General features: G+C 56.5%; 2 protein-coding genes and 1 long non-coding RNA gene across 3 annotated transcripts; 1 reads left to right on the top strand and 2 right to left on the bottom strand.

Annotated features, from left to right (window-relative positions):
* Positions 1-808: 808 nt before the first annotated feature.
* R3HDML (R3H domain containing like) lies at positions 809-4,167 on the bottom strand. The gene is made up of 5 exons (XM_064167492.1): positions 3,900-4,167; positions 3,341-3,459; positions 2,767-2,899; positions 1,655-1,770; positions 809-1,563 (listed from the first exon to the last, which is right to left on the bottom strand). Exons 1-5 carry the CDS (start codon positions 4,158-4,160, stop codon positions 1,431-1,433), a joined length of 762 nt encoding a protein of 253 aa, XP_064023562.1. The 5' UTR covers positions 4,161-4,167; the 3' UTR covers positions 809-1,430.
* Positions 4,168-10,114: 5,947 nt separating this feature from the next.
* On the bottom strand, positions 10,115-13,998 carry LOC135188357 (uncharacterized). The gene is made up of 2 exons (XR_010307672.1): positions 13,618-13,998; positions 10,115-13,494 (listed from the first exon to the last, which is right to left on the bottom strand). It is a non-coding gene; the product is annotated as an uncharacterized LOC135188357 (long non-coding RNA).
* Positions 13,999-14,853: 855 nt separating this feature from the next.
* Positions 14,854-19,238, top strand: FITM2 (fat storage inducing transmembrane protein 2). The gene is made up of 2 exons (XM_064167737.1): positions 14,854-15,034; positions 16,656-19,238. The coding sequence occupies exons 1-2, from the start codon at positions 14,862-14,864 to the stop codon at positions 17,296-17,298; spliced, it is 816 nt and encodes a 271-aa protein (XP_064023807.1). The 5' UTR covers positions 14,854-14,861; the 3' UTR covers positions 17,299-19,238.
* The last annotated feature ends 3,775 nt before the right edge of the window (positions 19,239-23,013 follow it).

The raw sequence follows: 23,013 nt of genomic DNA, 5'->3' as shown, positions 1-23,013 counted from the left end.
GTCAGCTGGGGATGGAGCACAGGGATGCAGCAGTGAGGTGCAAAGCATGCGGGCCCTGGTGCAGGATGCTGGCAGCTCACCCCCGTTGTCCCCTGCTCCCCAGGCTGAAGGACTCATGAGGTGCTGCACCTGCTCAGAGGTGTCTGTGCTCCATCTGAGGCCCCTTGGGAGGAGTCCAGGGACCTCACATTGGCAGGGGTGCAGGTGTGGTCCCCAGCCTCCCCATGGGGCCGTGGCAGCCCCTGTGCTGCTGGTAGCTCTGTGGCACCAAAAGCTGTCTGCCAGCCCTGAGATGTCCCAGCGTCCTGGCTGCCAAAGCCCTGCAGCCTCGAGGGCACAAAATTAGGGACTTCTCTGGATGGCAAAGCACATCCCAAGGAGGGAACATGCAGCAGGCAGGGGTGAGCAGGGAGGAGGCTGCCAGGACATGGTGAGGTGCAGCTCAGGAACCCACAGCTCGGGGCTCAGACCCAAGGCCTGGGAATCTGGGGACTCCTGAGCGTGCTGAGTGCTGAGAGGTCCTAGAGAGGGAGGGGACGTGGCTAACAGGGTGCTCAGGAGCGCCAGGAGTGAGGCAGGGCGGTGCGGTGCCATGGGCAGCCTGGATGGGACAGGAAGCTCATGGTATCACCTGGTGTCCCAGCAGTGCTGGCTTCTCCCACACGATGGAGCAAAGCGCCCGGGCATGTCCCACAGCCATGGCCCTTGGCTACTGCAGGTAGGAGAGGGCTTTCGGGAAGGGAGATTGTCAAGGAACAAGTGACCAGCAGCGCTCGTTACGACCTTGCAGGCTGCTTGGAAAGGCTGGCAGGTGCTGATGCTTCAGTGTAGTGGCTGCTATGGTTGGACTTGATGATCTTAAAGGTCTTTTCCAGCCTTCATGATTCTGTGGTTCCTGCACCCTGTGGCTGCTCGCCCCGAACCCCAGAACAAGGTAGCTGCTTGGTGTACAAAGCTGTGAGCGAGGGAGGAGCGACACGACGTGGGGGTCTCCAGGCTACTTTATTGGGGGGCCCCGTGGCAGGAAGGGCTGCTGTGAAGCAGGAGCACACTCAGAGCTCCCCAGTTCTCCTCCCACTTGCTGTGGCAGGAGCATCTGACTGGCCTCAGTTTCTGCCACAGCATGGGTGGGGGGCAGTGAGCTCCCTGAGCCTGCAGAGCAGGGAGCACACCAGTCAGCCTTGCTCCTCCTGTGCACCCCCAGACCATCCCTATTTCAGGAAGCAGGGATCTGAAGCATCCTTATTCCCCCAGATTGGCTGGCAGGCTGGCAGGCAGGGCGAGTGCTGTGGGAGGGGTGCACTACAAAAGCTGTTTCCTAGCAGCAGGAGGGGTGAAGCAGGTTGGGCACTTGGGCCAGGGGGTTGGTATTATAAATAATTCTGGTTCACTCCTCCCCGTGCCTGGGGGCTCCTCGTGGGGCTGCAGCCCTAGAACCAGCTGACTTGGTTGGATCTGAGTCCGGTGAAGCACATGTTGTTGGAGCAGCCCCCACCATAGGCGGGGGGGCAGGCTGAGCATGGCCGCCCCACCTTGTATGGCGCTTCTCCCAGCCAGTTGCCCCTGAAAAGAGAGGAGGGCATCACCCCTGAGCACCAGCACCCCACTGCCAGCACTGGCGTGAGGCACAGGGGCCTGCTCTCCAGGCACTTACTTGATGGCGTAGTTGCAGACGAGGAGGGTGGCATGCCGCCATGTGCTGCCCCACACCTGTATGTTGGTGCAGCTGCTGAGGGCACAGCCCAGGCGGCTGGAGGATGCCCACACCATCTGCATCGGCACAGAGAGCAGGCGTTGGTGGTGACCAACCTCCCAGGCATCCCATAGCCAGTCACCCTGGCGCCCCGCACAGGGCTCCATCCCACCAGGGCATTAAGTTCTGCCTGCCCAGATTGCTCAGGCTGCCTGCTGTGCCCATCACTGGCCCTGCTTTGTCACAGTCTCTCTCCTGCCTGCAGCCCGTGATGCCCTGAAGGCATCTACCTCGCCAAGCTCACTTCAGTGAGCAGCAGTCTGAGTCACCTCTCCGTTTTACCCAAATCAGTGCTCAAGCCTCCTTCTGAAGCACACTGGGCAGCTGCCCCTGCACACAGGCAGGTGAAACAGAACCAGAAGCTCCTCCTAAAGCCTCTCCAGGCTGAACTTCTTCCTTACAAAATGTACCCTCCTGCCTGTTTGCAACCCAAAGCATTCCCACAGATGAGCTGCATGGGGATGCAGGAGCTCAGGCAAAGGTCGGAGCCATGCTGAAGAAGTAATCACAGGTTGACAGAACTCTTCCACCAGGCAAGGGAGCAGAGGGATGTTTTCCACCTGGTGCTGGCCAAGATGACCCGGGGGGGGGGGGGAAGCAGATGCAGTCCTGGGGGGCTGGACACAGCTGAGCACTATAAAGCTGCTCCATTGCAGAGGAGAGGATTCATGCTCAGTGAGCACAAAAGGGCTTTGGTTTGATCTTCACCTTGAAGGTGCCAGTGAGGTAGAGAGGAAGAAAAGGCTAAAACAAGGGAAAAAACTTAATAATAGAAAGCCTTCCAGACAACTGTCCAGAAGGTTCCAGCTGTGGCCTGGTATCACAAAACCATTTTGGAGGCAACCCTTAAGATCACTGAGCCCAACCCCTTACCTAAGTTCACCTGAAGCAGGCAGCTGCCAGGATTTGACCCCAGAGGCAGCTGCCACAGGCAGAAGGGCTGCTCGCTGCACCAGGGGCTGCAGCAGCCCAGACTGCTGTCCCCGGGGGCTGCAGGGGGCTTCGGTGCTCACCTGTGTGTAGTGGCTGCAGACAGAGCCGCTGCATTTGGAGGGGCATCGGGGGCTGCACTCACGGGGGTGGGGGAAGGAGTAGTGCTGCTTCTCCTGGTGCCACGACCTCACCATGTCCACCACGGAGCGCTGCCTGAGGGAGATGCTGGGTGTGAGGTGACCTCCTCCACTTCAGCTCATGGCTAGGCAATGGAGAGGAGGGAGAGGAAGGCTCCACATTGAGACAATGAGAGAGAGAAGTGGGATGGGGCAGGGGCAATGGTGTTTTTGTGCCAAGGCTGCTTGTGCCCTTGCTGGAGGCACCTGAGCTACTGGACCCATGGCAGGGAGTCGAGCAAGGACAAAGCAGATCACTAGTCCCTGTGTCTGGAAGAGAGGGGATTCATCCTGCCCAGATGGGCAGTGGGCACCTCTGGTTTTGCACATCTACCCTAGGGCAAGACTTGGACCTTCCTCCCTGGGGGCTTGATGTGCTTCTTGCTTGCATCTCAGTCCTCTGCAGCTCCGGCTCAGAACATCTCTGCTCCTCCTCCTGCCCCACCACAGCATGCAGGGTGTCTCCAGGAGTACTCACCTGCCCGACTGGATGCAGAGGTTCTGCCCCACGTGTTTAATCAGCTGGGGGGGCCCGTGATCCCACAGGCAGCGTGCAGCCCATGCCTCTGCTGCCCTGGCCAGCTGCTCATCCCACACCTGGCCAAGAGGAAGGGACAAGGGCAGGCAGGAATGTGGTGTGCCTGGAGGAGTGCAAAGGAGAAACCTGCTCCCCACATGCTGCCTCTGCAGCTCAGCTGGGTGGATCCTGCATCCCACAGTCTGCAAGCTCCCAGATGTCCCAGGTACGGGACCAGGGACATCTGTAGGACCCTACATCTACCCTGGGTAGAAACATCACTGTTGGAACTCTAGCCCTGCTGTGTGGAATCTGCATGAGTCTGCCCTGCATCAAAGACATTAAATTGTCCCCTGGGATAGATGTTCAGCAGTGAATCCAGGGCATCCCCCTGGCATCCCCTTGTGTGGGTGCCCTGTCCCTACCAGGCTGGGTGCCCAGATCATAGGCAAGCCCTTGGCCTCCACTGCAGCACCTAAGAGCTGTAGACCCTAAACCACGCTGTCAGAGCCCCACTCACCATGTACTCCATGTTGGCAGCCGGGGGCGACACCTGTGCCCGCACTTGGTTGTGATAGTCCAAAACTAGACCCACGTCGTGGGGGGAGAGGTAGCGCTTCCGACGGCCTCGGGGCACCCCTGCGCCCCATGGCAGGCCCATGGCTCTGCCCTCGGCGGGGGACAGGAGCTCGGTGGCATTGAGCAGCGGGAAGGAGCTGGGCTGCTGAGCCATGCAGCAGCCCAGGGCAGTGAGGCACAGGTGCAGGTGCAGCGAGGCCATGCCGGCCCGGCCCGCGCCGCTCCGCACCGAGCTGAGCCGGGACAGAGGCGAGCGCTGGCGCCTGCTGCCAGCACGGGGACCTAGGAGAGAGCACAGGGCAGGCGCTGCTCAGGCTTCGCTTCCACGGAGGGTGGAAGTTTTCCTTTTTTCATTTTTTCCCCCTTTCCCAAATACTTCTTCACATTAGCCTCTTGCTAACCTGATTTAGCACAGCAGCCTCCCCGGGACAAGCGAGGAGACAGCTAGGGGTGGGAGCTGCTGCTCTTGTTTCTTGTAACCCCCCCCCAAAACTGGTACAAAATCTGCCCCGTTTTTCACTTCTCGCACATACCTGTCAGGCAGGGACTACTCGGGAGCATGCCGAGCACGCTGCAGCTACCTGCCCTGCGACTTCCCAGGCGTGTGGTGTGCTGAGCAAGTCGCCAGCGCAAACGGGACTCGCACAGAAGACACGAGTGGGAAAAGCATCGACGAGAAATCCTCACCAGCCTTAGCTCAGGGAAAGGAAAATAAACCACCACAAAAGCAAGATAATTTAAGAAGCAACAAGGGAAAGTCTGGGCTGTCCCTGGTCAGCCGGCGCAGCTCCCAGCATCCCTGCCAGCCCTCCCCGCAGCGGCGGAGAGGATGTTCCCCCGACTACGTACCGTGAGGACCGAGCCAAGGGCAGCCGAGCTCGGCGGCAGCGGCGGCAGCGGCTGGGGTTGACCTTTGCGAACAACCTGCTGGGGCAGATTCGGGCGGCAGGTTTAGCCTAGACCCGGCGGGCAGCCCACTGCGGCATCTGACGCAAAAGCTGCATCTTAACTCTTCCCCTGGGAATGTCCCGAAGTTTGGAAGGAGCCCTGCTAGGAGATTTATAGGCTGGTGGAGGCATCCGCGCACTCAGGCGCACGCAGGCACGCTGACCCGTACTCCGTGCCCCCGGGGGAAGTGAGCAGAGCCCAGCTCGCTCCTCCAGCGGGCGGAGGGGCTGCTGGATGGGGGGGCGGCTCTCAAGCTACCTGCCGGGAGAGGTTCCTAGAGCTGTCTGTTCATTCCTCCCCAGCTGGGGTCTTGCTGGGATCTGTGGATAGGGAAGCAAAACCAGGTCACCAAGGGATGTGGGAAAAACATCCAGGTGCGGAGCTGATGTGCTCAGCCTCACCCTGCTGTGAGCCTCTGACGACACAGTCCCCTGTGTGTATTTTTCCTGGCACCCACTCTCTCATAAAGCAGCTCAGGATGCTGTGGGCCCCAGGAGCAGCTGAAGTGATGTTTCCACCCCCTCCTCACTCAGCAGGTGGGATTTTGATTGTGCCAGTGCAAAGACAGGGAAACTGCTCTTGAAGCACCTCTGGCCCTGCTGCAGGACTGAGAGGGGACCCTTTGGTGCAGAGGGCAGCAGCACCCCAAGCACTGGCAGGGCTGGGCACACTGCTGGGAGCTGTGCCGTGCTGTGAGTACCAGTGCTGGACATGCCAGGGTGTCAGGGTGGTTCCCAGAGCCCACCAGATTTCCAGGCTCTTGTCAAAGGGAGTCTAATGAGTTCAGCTTCACCTTCCCAGCACCAGACCACCCTGAAATACCAACCACCTCTCTGTGGGTGCTGGATGAAGCACCGTGCCCAGTTTGCCAACACCCTTCTTTTGTGTTCACCTGTATGCAGAGGTGCCAGCCCTAGGGGCTGGTGGCAGGACAGTCCTTGATACCCTCCAGGACGGCACACACAGAGCCGTCTACAGCCCAGCTATCAAATCTCAATGGCAAAGCTGGGAACGGAGGTTTCATTCCCAGCGGATTAGAAAGGCAGATGGGGACACGCAGCAGCAGTCTCAGCTGGGGTAGACTGGGGACGTAGTCTGGGCAGACGGAGAGGAACAGCTGCTGCCAAGTGCACACCAAAGTGGGGAGGACTCTGGGGCTGCCCTATGGGGAGGGCTTTAATGATTTATTATTTCGCAAAAGGCAGAGCCCTGAGCCAGGAAAAGTCTCCCCAAGCCCCATGAACTGCAAAGCTTCGCCCCCGAGGGTTTGCCTGGGGCTGTGTTCCGCTGGGGGTGGCGCGGAGCAGAGCCACTTCAGCTCCGGCTGCCACGCAGCAGCTCCGCCGCCCCGAACCCCTGCGCAGAGCCCGGGCCAGGGGTTTGTCTTGGGTGCAGCCTGAAAGCACTGCTTGATCAGCACTCCGCGAGACAATCCGGATTCCAGGAACTGGAAGGGGGTTGTGTCCCTGCCAGGCGCAATATCCTGCAGCCCAGACTGGCCCCGCTGCCAGAGCAGAATATCTGCAGCGAGGCAGCCAAGAGGCTCACAGCACCCAGCTGGACACCACAGCGCCGGCAGAGTCCCGTTCGAACGAGCATCGTGGGGGGAAGAGAGAGATAAAGCCCTAGGGTCACAGCATTGTTCTGGCACAGACGACCACCTGTGCTGCTCCGCGCAGCAGACAGAGCAGCTTGCTCCAGAACGAGTGCACAGCGGCATTCCTCTGCTGGGGTTTCTCCTCCCACCTGTTGGCTTTGGGCATCGCCCACCGCTCCGTGCATCAAGGTGGCAAATGGTAACGCAAGCCCGCACGAGACTGAGCAGGGCTTTGCCCTTTGCTGAGGGATGGGATCTGCTGTGGTGCCTGCGCATCCCTGTGCCCAGAGGCTGTGGTGGCTTTCCATGGCAGGAGCCTTCTCTTTACCGGGCTACAACAGAACTAAACCAGGGCTCTGCTTGACCAAACTCTGCACAACCTCTGCTGCTCTGGTGAAATACTCCTCCCTTGTGAGCTGGCAGAAAGCTCAATTTCCATCTTTGCTGGAAGCTGTTAATTTCCCCCATCCGTACTTCAAACACCAGCAGCTCCAGCCACCCTGATGCCCGTCCTGGCAGAGAAGGAAAGTCAGGCTTTTGATGGCATTTCTAGAGCCCTGTAGAGGTCCAGCACATCCAGAGCTCTGCCCATGGGCATGTTTATGCCCATGCATCATGAAAGGCGGTTTTGATTCTGACTTACAGGTTGGAGGAGTTGATCTCCCTCATCTTGTGATGTGAGAAAACCCAGGCTGAAACCCTGTGCATTTATTTGTTATCACCCTGCTGAGCTCGAGTAAACCCCACTGGGGGTGAGTCCAGCAAGGCTGCTGGGACCCTGCCTGATCTCCTCAGTCCATAGGTGAGAGTCAGCCGCCCCCACCTCTCCATCCCCCATGGCACTGTCAGAGCTGTGGTCCCCACCAGCACAGGGATGCTTTGCTGGAAGCCCTACTTCAAACACCAGCAGCCCCAGCCACCCTGATGCCCGTCCTGGCAGAGAAGGAAAGTCAGGCTTTTGATGGCATTTCTAGAGCCCTGTAGAGGTCCAGGGCTGAGGGATGGGGCCTTTTCTCTGCCTGCTGCAGTGATGGAATGGCTGAGAACCTCTGTGAGTCTGTGGGCCCTGCTAAGGGAAAGCCTCTAGGCCTCCTCACCTCCCGAGGCAGGTCAGGAAATGAGCAGGGTGCTGCTGCCCCGCCTCGGCTGGCTGCTGTGGGTGACTGCTGAGGTGGTGGAGGGGTTAACAGACTGACAAATGTTTACCTGCTTCCCTGGCCTTGCAGAAACCTCACTGCAGCCTCAGCTTTGAAGTGGAGTTCAAAGCCCCAGCAATGCTGACCTCTTAGGGGGAGAGAGCTGCAAAAATACTGCTGTGCAAGGAGGGATCCAAGTCTCTTGTCCTCCTTGGAGGCACCTGGTGCAGCACTGGCATCTGCCATCACCTCATAGGGTCCTGCTCGCCTGCCCACGCCAAGGTAGGATCAGCTTTGCCACTTGTTTGGAGACTACATTAAATAAGCAGCCCAAAGAAAAGCTTTTTCCAGTGGAGTGGCAGAAAATGCTTCTTGTGGCCTTTTTGCTAACCTCTAAAGGGTGTCAGCAGCCTGGGCTGGGTCACACAGCTGCAGTGGGCTGCATTTAGAAAGCTGCCCTGTTTGAGCTGTGCAAACACTGGTGAGAGGGCTCCTGCTTCTCCAGGTGAAGCTGATACAGGCTCTGGTTGAGCTAAAGCTCTAGGGTTTGGCTTTCCTTTTATTTCTCTGCAAGCTTAAAGCTAAAGGGGGAAAACAAATGCTTCTTCTCAGAACTGGTTGAACCCAGGCAGCAGGACCACAACCTTCATCACCCACCTCCTCCTGAGGCTGCTGACCACCTTCCACACCTTCCTTCCTCACAGTAGGACACAGGCTGGATCACTGTGTTTGGGGAGCTGCTCTGTTCCTGACAGACTGGGATGTGCCAGTCTGGCCCACTTGATGTCAGCAAATTGGGCCAGACCATAATGGGCTGGTAATGGCCCTGCCAACCTCTTGTGCCTGGCACCTTCCCCAGGGCATCGGGAGAAGCCTTGGGGAGGGTGCAAAGGAGGCTCCCTAACCTTCCCTTTGGGCTGTGTTGGGAGCTGTAACCCTCACGGCAGTTCTCCTCCTGTACCTGGTGAGACCCCCTGGGAAAGCAAAGTGAAGGAAGTGCTGCTGGACCCCTGCAGAAGCCACAGGGGAGAGCCCTGCTGGGACAAGGTGCCTGTGGCTCTGGGTTTCTCCTTGAGGCACATTCATTTCTTCACTGCCTTAACCCTGGGGCTGGCTGCCCAGAGCATTGCTCTGCATCCTGCCTTGTCCTCTGCCCTTGCTGTCCTCCTGTCCTGCCTGCCTCTTAGACGTCACCCATGGCACAACCCCCCAGGGTCTGGGGCATCCTCCTCTCTTTCTGAAAGCTGAGGCATTGGGCAGCCTTTGGTGAGTAGCTTCAGGTGAAAACATGAACTAAGGACCTACAGAACAATAATTTGTTGTATCAGTTTCACACTCAGTGTCTGTGACTATAGACTGGGAGGCTGAAATAGCCACAGCCACGGTAGGTGGCTGAACCCACCCAGCTGAAGGCACAGGCTGTCTACTGCAGCCCCTGCAGCTACTCCACCTGAAGTCACCTCCAGAGTTTGCACCTTAATCCATGACTGGTTCTGCCCTGCAAACATGAGCTAAAAATGCTGCACTCAGGTCTGAACTGTTCATATTTCTGGCTCTGAATGAACAGACACAGACCATTCCCCTCCCTTCCTTGATCAGCTCCAACAAGGAGCACTTTCTTCAGCTGAAATGAAAGTGAGGTATTTCGGTGGAGTAGCTCCAGGGCCACCCAGCAGAGGGTTTGGGGGAAGTCATCACCGTAGGTTCTGCAGGATGCTGATTTCATAGTCGCAGAGTCAGAGAATGCACTGGCTTTGAAGGGGCCCTCAGTGCTCTCCTAGTCCACCCCCCTGCCCTAGTCCACCCCCCTGCCCTGAGCAGGGACATCCCCAGCTGGAGCTGTCTGGTTTGTGGGGGAGGGAGAGGAACTCTTCGGTGTCTCTGTGAACTCTGGTTGGTTTTAAGTTCTTCAGACCATTAGCCCATCCCTCTGCAACCTCACAACTACCTCTGAAAGAAACGTAGGGAGGAGGGGAGCAGAACCTCTCCCATGCTCAGGTACAGGGGTGGAGTGTAAGGCACTTGCCCATGGCTGGAGAGGGAGCTGGGCACAGCTACAGACTGACCCCAGCTCCTGACAGCCCACGCTCATTACAGAGCCATCCCTGCTGCAGATCAAAGCCCCTCAGTAGTCTGCTCTGCTGCAGCCTGGCTGTGCAGAACTGGAAATGTAAATGTTGGGCAGCAGCAGCTACTAATTTGTAGCATTACTAAAGACTGTGCTGCTGAAAACTGAACTGATTCTTTCTTGTGCCTTGGCCCCTGGCCCTGAATATTTTGCTCTTTGGGGATAACCACTAAATATGCTGAAAACTCCCCACAGCTCAGATCAGACCCTCCCTATTCATCTGAGGAGGGGAAATGTGTGACCTGCAGATGTTTTCATGTTGAGTCCAGTAGTGCTTCAGCCTATACACATTCCTTGGGGTTAATTTCCACACCTTCTTCCAAAATTCTTGGGGTTTCAGGGCTGGAAAAGTCCTTTCCCACTTGTTTGGGCAGCCACACAGCTGGTGAGCTCCCATGGTCTCCTTCCTGCCTCCCAGTTCAGCATCTGTGCTGTAAATAACCCAGCAGCTGCTCACAGGAACCTCTTTTTGAATCTTCAAGGTTGTCTTTGTTCAGCCCTGGCTCTGACCAGCCTGGTGACAAGGCTGGGGCTGACAGCAGGAGCATCCCTGCCCCAGAGACAGGTGGCAAAGTGCCAGGCCAGTGAGAAGAGGATGGCTGCTATGCCCCTGCCCCTAGCAGCACTGCAAAGGCATCACTGGCAGAAGGGAACAGATCTGAACCTCTCTGGGCTCTAAGCCCATAGCAAGCAGAGGAGGCTGCAGAGCTCAAAGCGCTGAGGTTGAGGGCTGATGTCTCAGCAAAGGGCTAAAACTGTCTTAAACTCCAAGCTCAAGCTGCTATTAGGCAGAGAAAATACAGCACCAGTTCTGCTTAGGTAGCTCCTCCCAGGCAAACAGCCCAGGCCGGGCCAGGCTCAGCTCAAACACAATCAGTCATGAAGATGTGAGCAGCCTCAGCAAGCGAAACAGAGCAGTGCAGGCTGGTGGGCAATGAGGGCAGGGACATCACCACCACCTGCATCCAAAGGGAGGGGCTGGGGCTGCTGGGGGCCCGGGTAGGCAGCGGTGGGCGAGCAGGTGCCAGGGGGTGTGGGAATTGCTGTGAGGCAGGAGGACAGGCCAGGAAGAGAGGAGGTCTCCCAGGTGCAGCTGGGCCATTGCCGGTGGGGTAACCTAGCACCTAGTGTGTGGACACCATCCAGTGGCTCTGCTGGTCCCTCTAGGCAGTGTGCTCAGAAGGTCACCATCACCTCCTCCTGCTGCCCCTGGAGCCCACCTTCCCAGCAGTGCCCATCAGTCTGTGAGAACCCCTCCAGACTTGGGTCAGAAAAGAGCCCCTGCTTTGGTAGCTTTTCTCTGCTCCTCCCTCAGGCATCGCTCCTGGGCTGTGGCGCAGCACAGTGCACCCAGGATCTCACCACTACAAAGCCATGGGGTTTAATTCCTATTCAGCAGAGTCAGGAGGCTCAGTTAAACTGTTTGAGGTGAAAGTTCAGTCCAAACTTCTTGATCCTGCTCCACAGCAACCCTCCAAACCTCCAAGCCAGTTTACTTTTCAGTGTCTGGACACTCCTTTGCTTGGGCTGAAGGTTCTGCAGGGCTTTGTCAAAGGTCTGAAGAATTAGACTCCAGTAACTCATCCTGCAGGTAGTTTTAAGGCACAGCCAACTTTCCAGTGATAACCTTGCCTTCTCCTGGCATGCAATGCTTCAGAGCATGCTTAGCAGCAAGAACTTATGAGTAGAGCTCTCATGGCATTCATGCTGCAGGCTGTGACACTGCTGCAGCCTCTTGAGTTGCAGCATCATTTTCTCAGCATCAGGCAGCACCATCAGCCTGTCTTGAAAAAGCTTTGAATTTCTCCATGGCTTAAGCATCCAGAGCTGCCCCAGTCTCCTGAGAAGGATTCTAAGCCTGTCTCTCCACAGACTGTACACTAAGACTCTGTTCCTCAGTCTTGGGGATCCTCAGTTCTGAGGGAGGCATCCACAGGAGTGCCACAGAAGCCAGGCAGCTCCCTTTGCACCCAGTGTGACTGACAGAATCCTCTGAGCGAGACTAATTCATTCTCTAAGCAACGACATTATTTAGAACCATTACCTCAGAGTGTCTTTGTTCTTGTTCCAATGAACAGTGAAATACTTAATACAAAAGGAACTCGCTGACCAGGGAAGGCCTCCCTCAAACATGCTGCAGCTCAGGAGTGAGGATGCTCTTCCCTCTTCCCAGGCGTGTGGGCTCTTCAAACCTCTGCTCTGCAGCTGGGATCTCTGCAGCCTGAGTCAGTGCCCTAGGCTGCAGGTGGCTGGGCCCGCAGGGACAAGGCTCTCCAACCACTCTTCAGCTCTCAGACTGCCTTTATGGCCCCTAATGGGTCTGGCCCTGCAGTTTAGAGGCAAAATGTGGTTCCTTGATGAAAGAGGAATAAATTATTGAGGGTCTTGGATCAAATTAAACCAGAAACAAACAAGACAACAGCAACTTCAAAATCCAATCATCTTCAATCAAATTTAAGCCTGAATCAGGCAGTGATATGGTGAGGTTAAGAGAAAAGACATGGAGAGAAGGAAGGACAAACACCTCTGCTATACTGACTAATTCTGTCTGGTATAGTTTATACCTGCCACACGGGGACCAGATCTCTGTGAGAGCTCTTTGAGAACCTTCTGCACTCCCGCTAGAACAAACCTTATTCCTCATTCATGAGCAAAAGCCTTTTCTGCAGCTTTAAAAGGCCTGAATTCCACTTCTCTGATTCTCTACAGAAGAGCAGTGGGCTCCTCAGTATTGTTGGCTTTGGCTGATGCACAGGCAGCAAATACACGGCCCAAGAGCAGAGGTTTACTCTGGATCTGCAGGGCACCTGGACCCAGCTGAGCTTTGCTCACTGTTCTTGTGAGAGTCCATGATTTACAGAGATAATCCTCAGTCATGCCAAGCTGGGCTGAAGACAGACACATTTCCAGCCCATGCCATCAACTCCATTCATCTGGAACAGGTGCCAAGCTTATGAAGTCCTCCTGCTATGTGGCAGACTCCACAGCACGCTTCATTAGCAACCAGCCCAGCAGCTCACCACCTTCAGCGTGCAGGCACTGCAAACAGCCTGGAGATCAGAGCCCCAGGCCCGGGAAGCAAAGAAGGCAAGGTTTCAAAGGCAGGGGGCATTTAGGCAGACAATGCAGGCCTCTGTCACACCTGCCCCTAGCACCTCTCGTCCTCGCCCGTCTGAGCGCACACAGCTGTCTGTCTTCTCTCAGGGCTGCAGTGCCGCGCCTGAAGTGCCAGACGTGGCCGTGGCAGGCTGGTTGAAAACAACATCTAATAAGCTGCCAAATGCCATTCACCCTGGGTAGCCTCCTTAGCTGAAACTCTGTATCTGCTAGGGCTGCCTTGATGTGCCCTCCTGCGCTCTCGGCCCAGGCGTCGTCAGATGCGCCGAGGGTGCCTGCAGCCCGGCTCTGAAACGCGCTCTGGCAGCAGACGCTTTCCTATCCTGTCTCAGATGGGATCTGCTGTTTTTCTCCCCTCTCACATTTTTCTTACCGAGGCCATGGGGAAGAACAAAGGCTCTTTGTTCGTGCAGCCCTTTGCTTGCTTGCTGATGCTTCTCTTATTTTGCACAAACCGAGCTGAAATAGCAGCAGCTCAATAGATGAGATGGGTCCTAAACACCAGGGTGATGGCCAGCACTTGGGCTCCACTTTCCGCTGCAAACATGGGCAGCGAAATAGGCGTGGGAGCCTCAGGAGTCCCAGAAATACTTCCCCCTCTTTCTTAAGCCTAAGGAAAAAAAAAAAAAAAGAGGACCACTGAGTGAGGAAATTCTCCACTTTTCCCTCGGACGTGGGGGCCAGATGCTGTCAGAGGGGTGGCACTGTCCTCTAGCAGTGGATGTTTGCTTACAGTCAGATTGTGCCAGGAAGGTTTAGGTTGGATATTCTTCTTTGAAAAGGCTGTGGAGCCCTGCACAGGCTGCCCAGGGGAGTTCTGCGCTCACCACCCCTGGGGGCATTTAGCAGACAGGTAGGTGCGGTGCTGAGAGACGTGGCTGTGTGTAGCCGTGGGAGTGTTAGAATCACACAACACCACACTGGGCAACCTCTACCCGTTCCGCATCCCCCGGCTTAGCCACGGAGGGAGGGAGCCTCCACCCTGCTGTGGAGTCACGCCGTGGGTGCCGGTGAAGTGTCAGCGACACTCTCGTGACACGCACGCCTGTGGGCTGCCGAGGCGCCGGACCCCGCTCCCGCACAGACCCATCCCGTCCCGGGGCCGCTCCCGCACAGACCCATCCCGTCCCGGGGCCGCTCCCGCACAGACCCATCCCGTCCCGGGGCCGCTCCCGCACAGACCCATCCCGCCCCGCGGCCGCTCCCGCACAGACCCATCCCGTCCCGGGGCCGCTCCCGCACAGACCCATCCCGTCCCGGGGCCGCTCCCGCACAGACCCATCCCGTCCCGCGGCCGCTCCCGCACAGACCCATCCCGCCCCGCGGCCGCTCCCGCACAGACCCATCCCGCCCCGGGGCCGCTCCCGCACAGACCCATCCCGTCCCGGGGCCGCTCCCGCACAGACCCATCCCGCCCCGCGGCCGCTCCCGCACAGACCCATCCCGTCCCGGGGCCGCTCCCGCACAGACCCATCCCGCCCCGCGGCCGCTCCCGCACAGACCCATCCCGTCCCGGGGCCGCTCCCGCACAGACCCATCCCGTCCCGCGGCCGCTCCCGCACAGACCCATCCCGTCCCGGGGCCGCTCCCGCACAGACCCATCCCGCCCCGCGGCCGCTCCCGCACAGACCCATCCCGCCCCGCGGCCGCTCCCGCACAGACCCATCCCGCCCCGCGGCCGCTCCCGCACAGACCCATCCCGCCCCGCGGCCGCTCCCGCACAGACCCATCCCGTCCCGGGGCCGCTCCCGCACAGACCCATCCCGCCCCGGGGCCGCTCCCGCACAGACCCATCCCGCCCCGGGGCCGCTCCCGCACAGACCCATCCCGTCCCGCGGCCGAAGCGGCAGCACTACGCATGCGCGCAGCTCGCTCCCGGAGCCGCCTCCAGCCCGGCCGGCGCCGCCAGGGGGCGCCCGAGCGGAGTGGCGGCAGGCGGGGGCCGTGACGCAGTACGGCGGCCGAGCGGCTCGGGCCATGGAGCGGTTGGAGCGGTGCGGGCGGCGGCTGCGAGCTGCGCTGGCCGCCGGGCGGGTGCGCCGCCGGCTGCCCTGGCTGCTGCTCGCCGTCGTCCTCGTCGGATCCGCCCTCAAGGATAACGAGTTGGTGCCCGAGACGCCTATGCAGAACAAGCACAACCCGCTCAACGTGTGAGCCCTGGGGGTCGGGCTGGGGGGAGCCTGTCGGGCTGGGGTCACCCGGTCTGAACGGGAGCGGCGGCTGTGCCGCGGTGCCCTGGCCCTGGGGCGGAGGGGCTGCCCCGAGGGGCCGGGGGAGAACAGAGGGCTGGGAGCTGCCATCTGTGGCTGTTGTGAGCCCGGGGGGGGCAGGTGGGGCGGGCAGGCCCCGGGTCGCAGCTGGAGGTGGCTTTGCAGCGGCTCTGGCCGGTCCCGGTGCCGGGGGTGACGCTGGTGAGGAGTCGGGCACCGTGCGCCAGGCTGCGGGGCGCGGGAGGTGCTGCCTTCTGTTGGATTTGCTGATCCCGGTGCCTGCCACAGCCCGCAGGACTGTAGGCATCCGAACGAGTGGAGCTTCTTACTCTCTTTTTGGAAGAGGAAGGGAAGGAATATTCACTCTTTCCCCTTTAACTCCCTGGCAATTCGTCGTAGTTGCGTAAACTGATAGTTACCGAGCTGGTCTAAAGCAAGCTGAAGAAACCACCTCCTCTGAAAGCAGAGTCGCTGCTGTCCTCTCCAAGCACTTCGGAGTGGTTGAAGTGGCTTAGTCATAACCTTTGAACGTTTGGAAGGGCATGAGGAAGGCTATGAGCTGGGCCGGGGCATGCCTGCTTCACCTGCTAGAGGTCAGAACGGCAAAGCACAGCCGTGGTTCTGCCCTGTGCATGGGCGAGTTTGTACTTTGTCGATTCCAGGTCGTCATTTGGCGATGTGTGGGAGAGGAGTGCTGTGGTGTGGCTGAGCAGGACTGGCAGTTCTGTCAGTGGTCTCTTCTGGTTTTAACTGTCTGAATAAAAGGGGATCTTCTGCTCTGTCTTTCCAAGTGAGATATGGGTAACAAGGGGGCTGCAGATCCCTCTTATACCAGCTGATGTGAACCAAGCTGTGGTGGAAGGTGCCAGCAGAACAGGAGATCCTGCACTGTGATCTCTTGAACACATTAGTAAATTCACTTGCACATGCTCCACTGCCAGTCTGGAAAGGAAAGAGAGAGGATCGAGAGGCAGAAGGGGGTGTGCTTGCCAAAGGAAGGCTCTCGTGGACGAGGGACAGCGGAGGAGCCAGCATGGTGCTGCTTCATTTTGTGAGATGGTGATGGAGAAGCTTCATGGACTGAGCAGGGAGTAGCCCTTCTTGCTACCTCATTCAGTGCCAAGAAGTTGAGGCTGTGAAGGGCTTTGAAAGCAAAGATAATTGGGATGGAGGAGGAGAGCCAGAGAAAGAGTTACTGTGCTCAGGGTGGCAAGCTAAAAATAAACTCTCTGCAGCTGCATTTCAAGCAGGGCAGAGTGGAACAGGTCTGTAGGGTAAAAGCCATTGCAAAACTGAACTGCAGATTGCAGCAAGTCTGGACCAGGGCTCTGGGTCTGAGTGGCACAGATAAAGTTGCTGGCTGAGGAAGTGTTCAGGTGTTGGGCCTGGGAGAACAGTGGGGAGAGGGCTGACTTCAGCTGTGCTTTACTTTGAGAGGAGGGCACAAGTGTCTGATTCAGCTGGCTCTGAGCACTGGCACTGAGACACTCCTCCTGAAGTAGCACCACAGCCCACAGCTCCTGAGAAGTTTCACGTTTCTCTCCTGGCTTTCCTCTGGCAGGTATTTCGTGAAGGTGGCTTGGGCATGGACCTTGTGGCTTCTGCTGCCCTTCATGGCAGTCACCACCTACCAGTTTGCCAAGAGCAAGTTGCACTACGGTCCCACCAAGAGCATTTTGCTGGTGCTGCGGCGCCTGAGCGCCCTGCTGGTGGGCACTGCCATCTGGTACATCTGCACTGGGCTCTTCCTCTACATCGAGAACCTGACTGGCACATGCTCCATCCCGGGTGAGAGCAGCCAGCCCCACCACCCACCTGCCACCAAGCAGCAATGCCTGCAGGCCAGCGGCGTCTGGAGCGGCTTCGACATCTCGGGCCACTGCTTCTTGCTCTCCTACTGTGCCCTGCTGATGGTGGAGGAGCTGGCGGTGCTGGAGGGCCTGGCCACACAGCAGAACTCCAAGCTGCAGGCTGTCATCGATGGCCTCCTTGTCTCCCTGTGCCTCCTCACCATGGTCTGGGTGTTCATGTTTCTCTGCACTGCCCTCTATTTCCATGACTTCAGTCAGAAGCTCCTGGGTGTGCTGATAGGTCTGACAGCTTGGTATGGGACATACAGGGTTTGGTACTTGAAACCCTTTTCTCCTGGACTGCCTCTTCCACATGTTCCACTGAGTTCTAAGAAGTACAGCTACAGCAGATAAAACCAGTCATGATGGGGTTGGAGTTGGCTTTCAGCACTGGAGTAGAATGTAGGATGGTTACTGTGGCCCCACTGTGAGGTATGAGGTGCTGGAGGAGCCCAAGTTGTAGTCACCACTGGCTGACAAGTGGCAGTGAACCTCTTCCTTGGGAGAGAGAAATGACTGCTGGAAGAGAGCTTCTCTTGGTCAGGAGCTGCTGACTGCCCTGCTCAGCAAAGAACTCAGAGCTTGGATCTGTTCCCCTTGATAATGACTGGAGGAGCAGATCCAAGGCTGATAGAGGCCTTTGCTCTGGTGTCAGATTAATTCCCCTTCTTTCTTTTTTGGTTTATTTCTGACTATCACAGGTGATCCAAACCTGGCTTTTAATACTCCTGTTTATTGCCTTATGGGGAGCTGTGACAGTGATGGTGCTGCTGAGTATCGTGGAAGCATCAGCAGTGTGCAGCACTGCTGTGAGACTGCAACAGCTCAGCCTAAATACACTAATTTGCCACAATGCTGCTGAGCTGCAGCAGGTACCCCTGAGGTGCAGTGTCTGAGCAAACTGACTTTAAATCCCTGCCTGCCTTTGGAAGGGAAACTCTTGCAAACCAAGCCTTAACTTTCTCCTTAGGTGAAGTGTCTATAGAACACTTTGGTCATTTTATTCTCAACAGAAACAACCAACCCCTTACAGTTTCACTAAAAGCTTTGGGGGTTGAATTTGCTTTTAAATCCTGAGAGTTGCAGCCTTTGCAACAGGGAGCAGCACTGTGTGGTTTGTTCTAGGAGAGCAGTGATGTGGTACAAAGAACACATAGCTTGAGCTGCTCTCTCCCCAGCAGCCTGATTGGTAACGGGTGATGCACCCTGTTTGTCCTAGCAGGGTGCTTGAAGCAATACTTATTCCTGCTTAGCCAGCAGTACCAATAAGCTGCTTAATTTGGATTGCACATAAAGCTGGGTGGCCACTTTGGGAGTGGCTGAAAACCCACTGCTGAGTAGAACACTACCAGTAAGTAATGGAGAGCAGGGAGGTAGGATGGGTTTCCTCATCATACCCATCAGACATTTAAGATAGTTTTTATCTCAAAAAGCCTTTTATGATTTCCTGGAGGCTTGTTCATGACCCAGCTCCACAAAGCTTGTTTGGCAGTCACGGTGCAGAGTGAGGTAACCAGAAAGGGCTGTGGGCAGTGTCTGCTCCTCTGACAGCAGCCTCCACCTCCAAGGGGTTTGTTCTGCTGAGTGTGGAGGACAATGCACCACAGCCTAATCTCAGCACGTTTCCTTTTGTCATCTCAACAGCTCTCTTCCAGCAAGAGAGCAGCAGCATCTGCAATAAATGCAGCAGTGTTAGATCCACACCTGTGGCCTGCCACTGAGGAGAGCTGAACCCACCTGAGTGCCTGCTGAATTCAGCGGCCTGTGGAAGGTGTTCTGTGTCCTGGGGAAGCAGAGATCACCTCTCTGAATGGGGCTGTTCAGCAGGTTCTGTATGCTCTGCTCCTCCTCTTGTTTTTGTGTTAGACTGCCTTTGGAGCTGACTCTTTAGGAAGCTTGCACTGATTAACTCATATTGGGTTTAACTCAATCTGTTTGAACAATGCAAATTCATTTGCAGACTTCTTTTGATGTACTGTAAGCCTGCTGCCCACAGAGTTAAGCTAGAACAGAAGCCACCTTCACCATGAACAGGGATGAAATACCCAGAGGGCTGCCTGGTTAATTCCATTATGTGTAAATGTCTCTATGTAAGTGGCGCCAGGCAGCACTCCTTATTGAAACCAGCTGATTGCTGATGCTCAGCTCCACAGATGTTTCGTGCAGTCACTGTGTAGATATCTCTCCACTCCTCACCAGTGTCATCCAGCCCTTTGATTGTGGGAGTCATGTGGCATGTGGTTATTCTCAAAGCTGCGGTTTAAACGATGAAAAAAAAGCTCTGGAAAACCTTATCAGTGTTTGTGTCATTGAGCATTTGTTCCTGGCGTCTAAGGAGATGCTGCTGCTCTTTGTTTCCTGGGGTGTTCCAGACTCCTGATGCTTCTGTCACTACTGAGATAGGAACAGACTGACACTGATCATTCTGCAGTGTGTCGAGAGGTTAATGCAGCCCAGGTTCTCAAAAGTCCAGGATGCTAGAAGAGACAAACCAAAACGAAGGGCAGTTTCCTGCTGAGTGGCTGCCACACCAGGCAGTTCATCTTCTAGACGTGGGCACTTGTGTGGATGGGGAAGCCCTGCAGGCTGCAGCAGTGCCTCTGGAGGTCTTGGTGCTTGTGTACCCACGGACCTTGCACCAGCTGATGGCTTCAGGTGCCCTTCTGCTCCAGACCTTTGAGGCTCTGTTTCAGAGCAAGTCTTTGTTTGCACTTTAACCGGAAACTAACGTTGCAGATCTTGTGTTCATGCTTTTGCCATCACTGTTACCTGACTGACTTCCCTCCCCCAGATGCACTTATGACACCAGAACTGCCTCTGCGTATTCCTTCAGTGTCTGCGTGCTCGTCCCTTGGTGCCACGCTTGTGCCGCCTGTCATGTGTGCTCTGTCTCGCAGCACCTTCACAGGAGCAGCAGACTGATGGGACTGAGACAGGGCTTGGTGCCTTAAACACTTTCCTCTGCAGGATCCAGCAAGGACTGGACTCTCAGCTGGCACAGCCTGGGAAGATTAACTGGGTTAGGACTTATTTCACTCTTCACTTACTTGGGACTTCTCCAAAAGTTTGCATCACTGGAGGCAAGACAGGAAAGTTCAGACCTTCTGTAAGAGCTTTGAGCAGCCTAAACTTGAACATGCCTGAACCCAGGCTTTGGTCCTTCCTCAGAGTTGGGGGCTGAAGCAGACTTGTCCCACGCATGCTTCCCTGGTGCTCAGCAGGATTCTTGGGTTGCCACTTTCTTTGTGTGTGCTGAAACCTGAGTTGTGGAGCTGCTGCAGAAGTCACCCTCTGGCTTGTTTGGATGTGTGGCCATTGAGGGCAAAGGAACAGACACCCAGTTCTGGCCCACAGGCTGCTGCGACTGACCACATGCTTGGGGACTGGTGAGCACAGGTCTGTGGTCACAGCTCTCAGGGAAGCCATATCTGGGCTGTCCCACTAAGCTCTGCAGTCAGCCTTCTACAGCCCATTGCTCAGCCTGTGCCTCTCTACTTCCTGGCATTATTGCTTTTCATGGCTCACTCCTGCCTCCTGGAGCACAGGTTAGTAATAAAAGCTCTTTACCCCTGCCAGGTGCTTACTTCCTCTGTCTAATTCTCTCTTTTACATATTTCACCAAATCCTAAGATGAAAGTAATTAATTCTAGCAAAGAAAGCCTTTGGGACTCTGAGCTCCTAACTAAGCATCGTTAAAAGCAGCTGGTCTGTCTGTGGGGTGTATGCCTGGACAGAAGGGCATGCTCAGTGTACTGAAACCATGCTGGACTTCAGAGCCATGCCCCGCTCGGTTGCCCTTCTGCTTACCCTGCTGAGTGCTGCAGGCCAAGGTGTACGCTGCAGACAGCAACAACCTGAGTCCTACAGTCCAAGGCTGGCCCTCCAGGCAGCAGAGCTATTGCCCAGCAGATACTCTCTGTGCCGGTGAGGCTCTGACGCTGAAGAGCATTGATGAGCAAAGGGGCAAAGCTCCACACAGTCCTCTGGAGCTCACTGGAGGTTTTGTATATCTTTGTCTATTTCCTCTGCACAGAAACCTACTTTCAGCTCTTCTTTACCAGTCTCTACTGTCTACCCTTTTCCTGTCCCTTGGCTTCTCTTGATTTCAGTCTCCTGCTGCAGAGAGCTGGGGACCATCTTCGGAGCCATTTCTGTTGTCAGGAGCCCACAGGTCATGAAGCTGTGCACCAGTGGACACAGCACCTCCTGTCCCAGCATTTGAGAAAGGGCAGCCAAGGGACACAGGAGACAAAGCCTTGCTAAAAATCCTTCACTCAAAATAACACCTCCACCCCCCACCTCCCCTGCCTCCTGCCTCAGCCCTTTCCTACCAGCACCACATCTCTCCTGTGACCTAAATCCTTTTTAGCTGCAGGAGTAACCCAAATAACACTGCTCTGCAACTAGAACAGGGTGCAGCCAGCTCTGAGAGTGCCTGGAGTGCTGCAGGCACTGCTTGGCACGGAGCTGAGCACTGCTCAGTGCTGCTTCCACACACTGCGGCACGAGGTTGTGCCACCCATGCCCTGCACAGTGCTCTTCTAGGTGTGATTGCCAAAAGCAATTTATTTCCATGCCTTTGCAGCCAACAGCAGAACAGCCACAGGGAAGATTCTTGGCCAGAAGCAGAAAAAAAGCAGCAAAATAACCCAAAACCTCCCCATAAACCCAAATTACTCCAAAAATTGCCCCGAACCCACCCCGGTATAACTTAATTTCTTAACTTCCAAACCACATCCGACAACAAAATGTTCCCAACCCCCGCACAGCTCTGTCACTCCCATTCTTCTGAATCCCAAACCAGTTAGGTCAGGCTCTGCAACGCTGGAGCAAGAGTGCACAGTGCTGGGAGAGCTGTGCATTGTCTGAGTCGAGAGCAAGCACACACTAAACCTGGCCTTGCTTCCGCCATCAGCAGAACAGAGGGCAGCTCCCAAGAGCCATTCTGCACTGGCACCATCCTGGTGGCTTTGGGTGCAACGGTTCAGCTGCAAGGCTCACTAGGCTTTGCACCATCTTCACCTGCCATCAGCTCTGCATGGCTCTCTCCACCAGAGACAGCTGTTCTGAGCCAGAAGCTCTGGCTCTGCATTTTCTGCAGCAGTGAGTCATAATGCAAAGCTGTCGGTGTCAGGCACACCATGTGTAACCTCACCGTGCTGCTCCTCTCCCCAGGCTCCACGAAGCAGGGAAGGCTCCACAGGGCAGCCAGTGCAGGATTCAGGGCAGGCACTTCAGCAGAGTGTCACGTTTGAGGATCTGCCTGCTGACTGCTCTGACAGCAGCCTTAAAGATCATCCAGTTCCGACCCTCTGCCGTGGGCAGGGACACCTCCCACTAGGGCTTAATGCCCCATTCAACCTGAGCAACCTGTTCCAGTGCCTCACTGTCCTCCTGGGGAAGAATTTCCTCCTAATGCTTGTCCCAGTCTGAAGCCAGATGTTCCCCTCCTACTGCAACCATCGTGGCAGTGGGGCTGTGTTTGCAGTGTGGCTGTGTTTGCAGTGCAGCTGTGTTTACAGTGGGGCTGTGTTTGCAGTGCAACTGTGTTTGCAGCATGGCTGTGTTTGCAGTGGGGCTGTGTTTGTGACATGGCTGTTTGCAGCGTGGCTGTGTTTGCAGTGTGGCTGTGTTTGCAGTGGGGCTGTGTTTGTGACATGGCTGTTTGCAGCGTGGCTGTGTTTGCAGTGCAGCTGTGTTTACAGTGGGGCTGTGTTTGCAGTGTGGCTGTGTTTGCAGCATGGCTGTGTTTGCAGTGGGGCTGTGTTTGTGACATGGCTGTTTGCAGCGTGGCTGTGTTTGCAGTGCAGCTGTGTTTGCAGTGGGGATATTTGCAGCCTCGCTGCAGGTGCCTGCACTGGCTCTGCAGTGGGTGGTGCTGAGGGCTTGCACAGCAGTGTAAAGAGTGGCCCTAAGCACAGGGTGGTAACAGGGATCACAGGAACACAGAAAGATAGGGGCTGGAAGGGCCTCCGGAGCTTAGCCAGGCAAACTACCTGCTGAAGCAGCTTGCTCAGGATCACCATGGCCAGGGGGAGTAGAAGCTCTCCAGAGAAGGAGATGTCACAA

This window comes from Pogoniulus pusillus, chromosome 29 (genome assembly GCF_015220805.1).
Source record: "Pogoniulus pusillus isolate bPogPus1 chromosome 29, bPogPus1.pri, whole genome shotgun sequence".
NCBI classification, from domain to species: domain Eukaryota; kingdom Metazoa; phylum Chordata; class Aves; order Piciformes; family Lybiidae; genus Pogoniulus; species Pogoniulus pusillus.
This window is presented reverse-complemented; position numbering and strand designations above follow the sequence as displayed.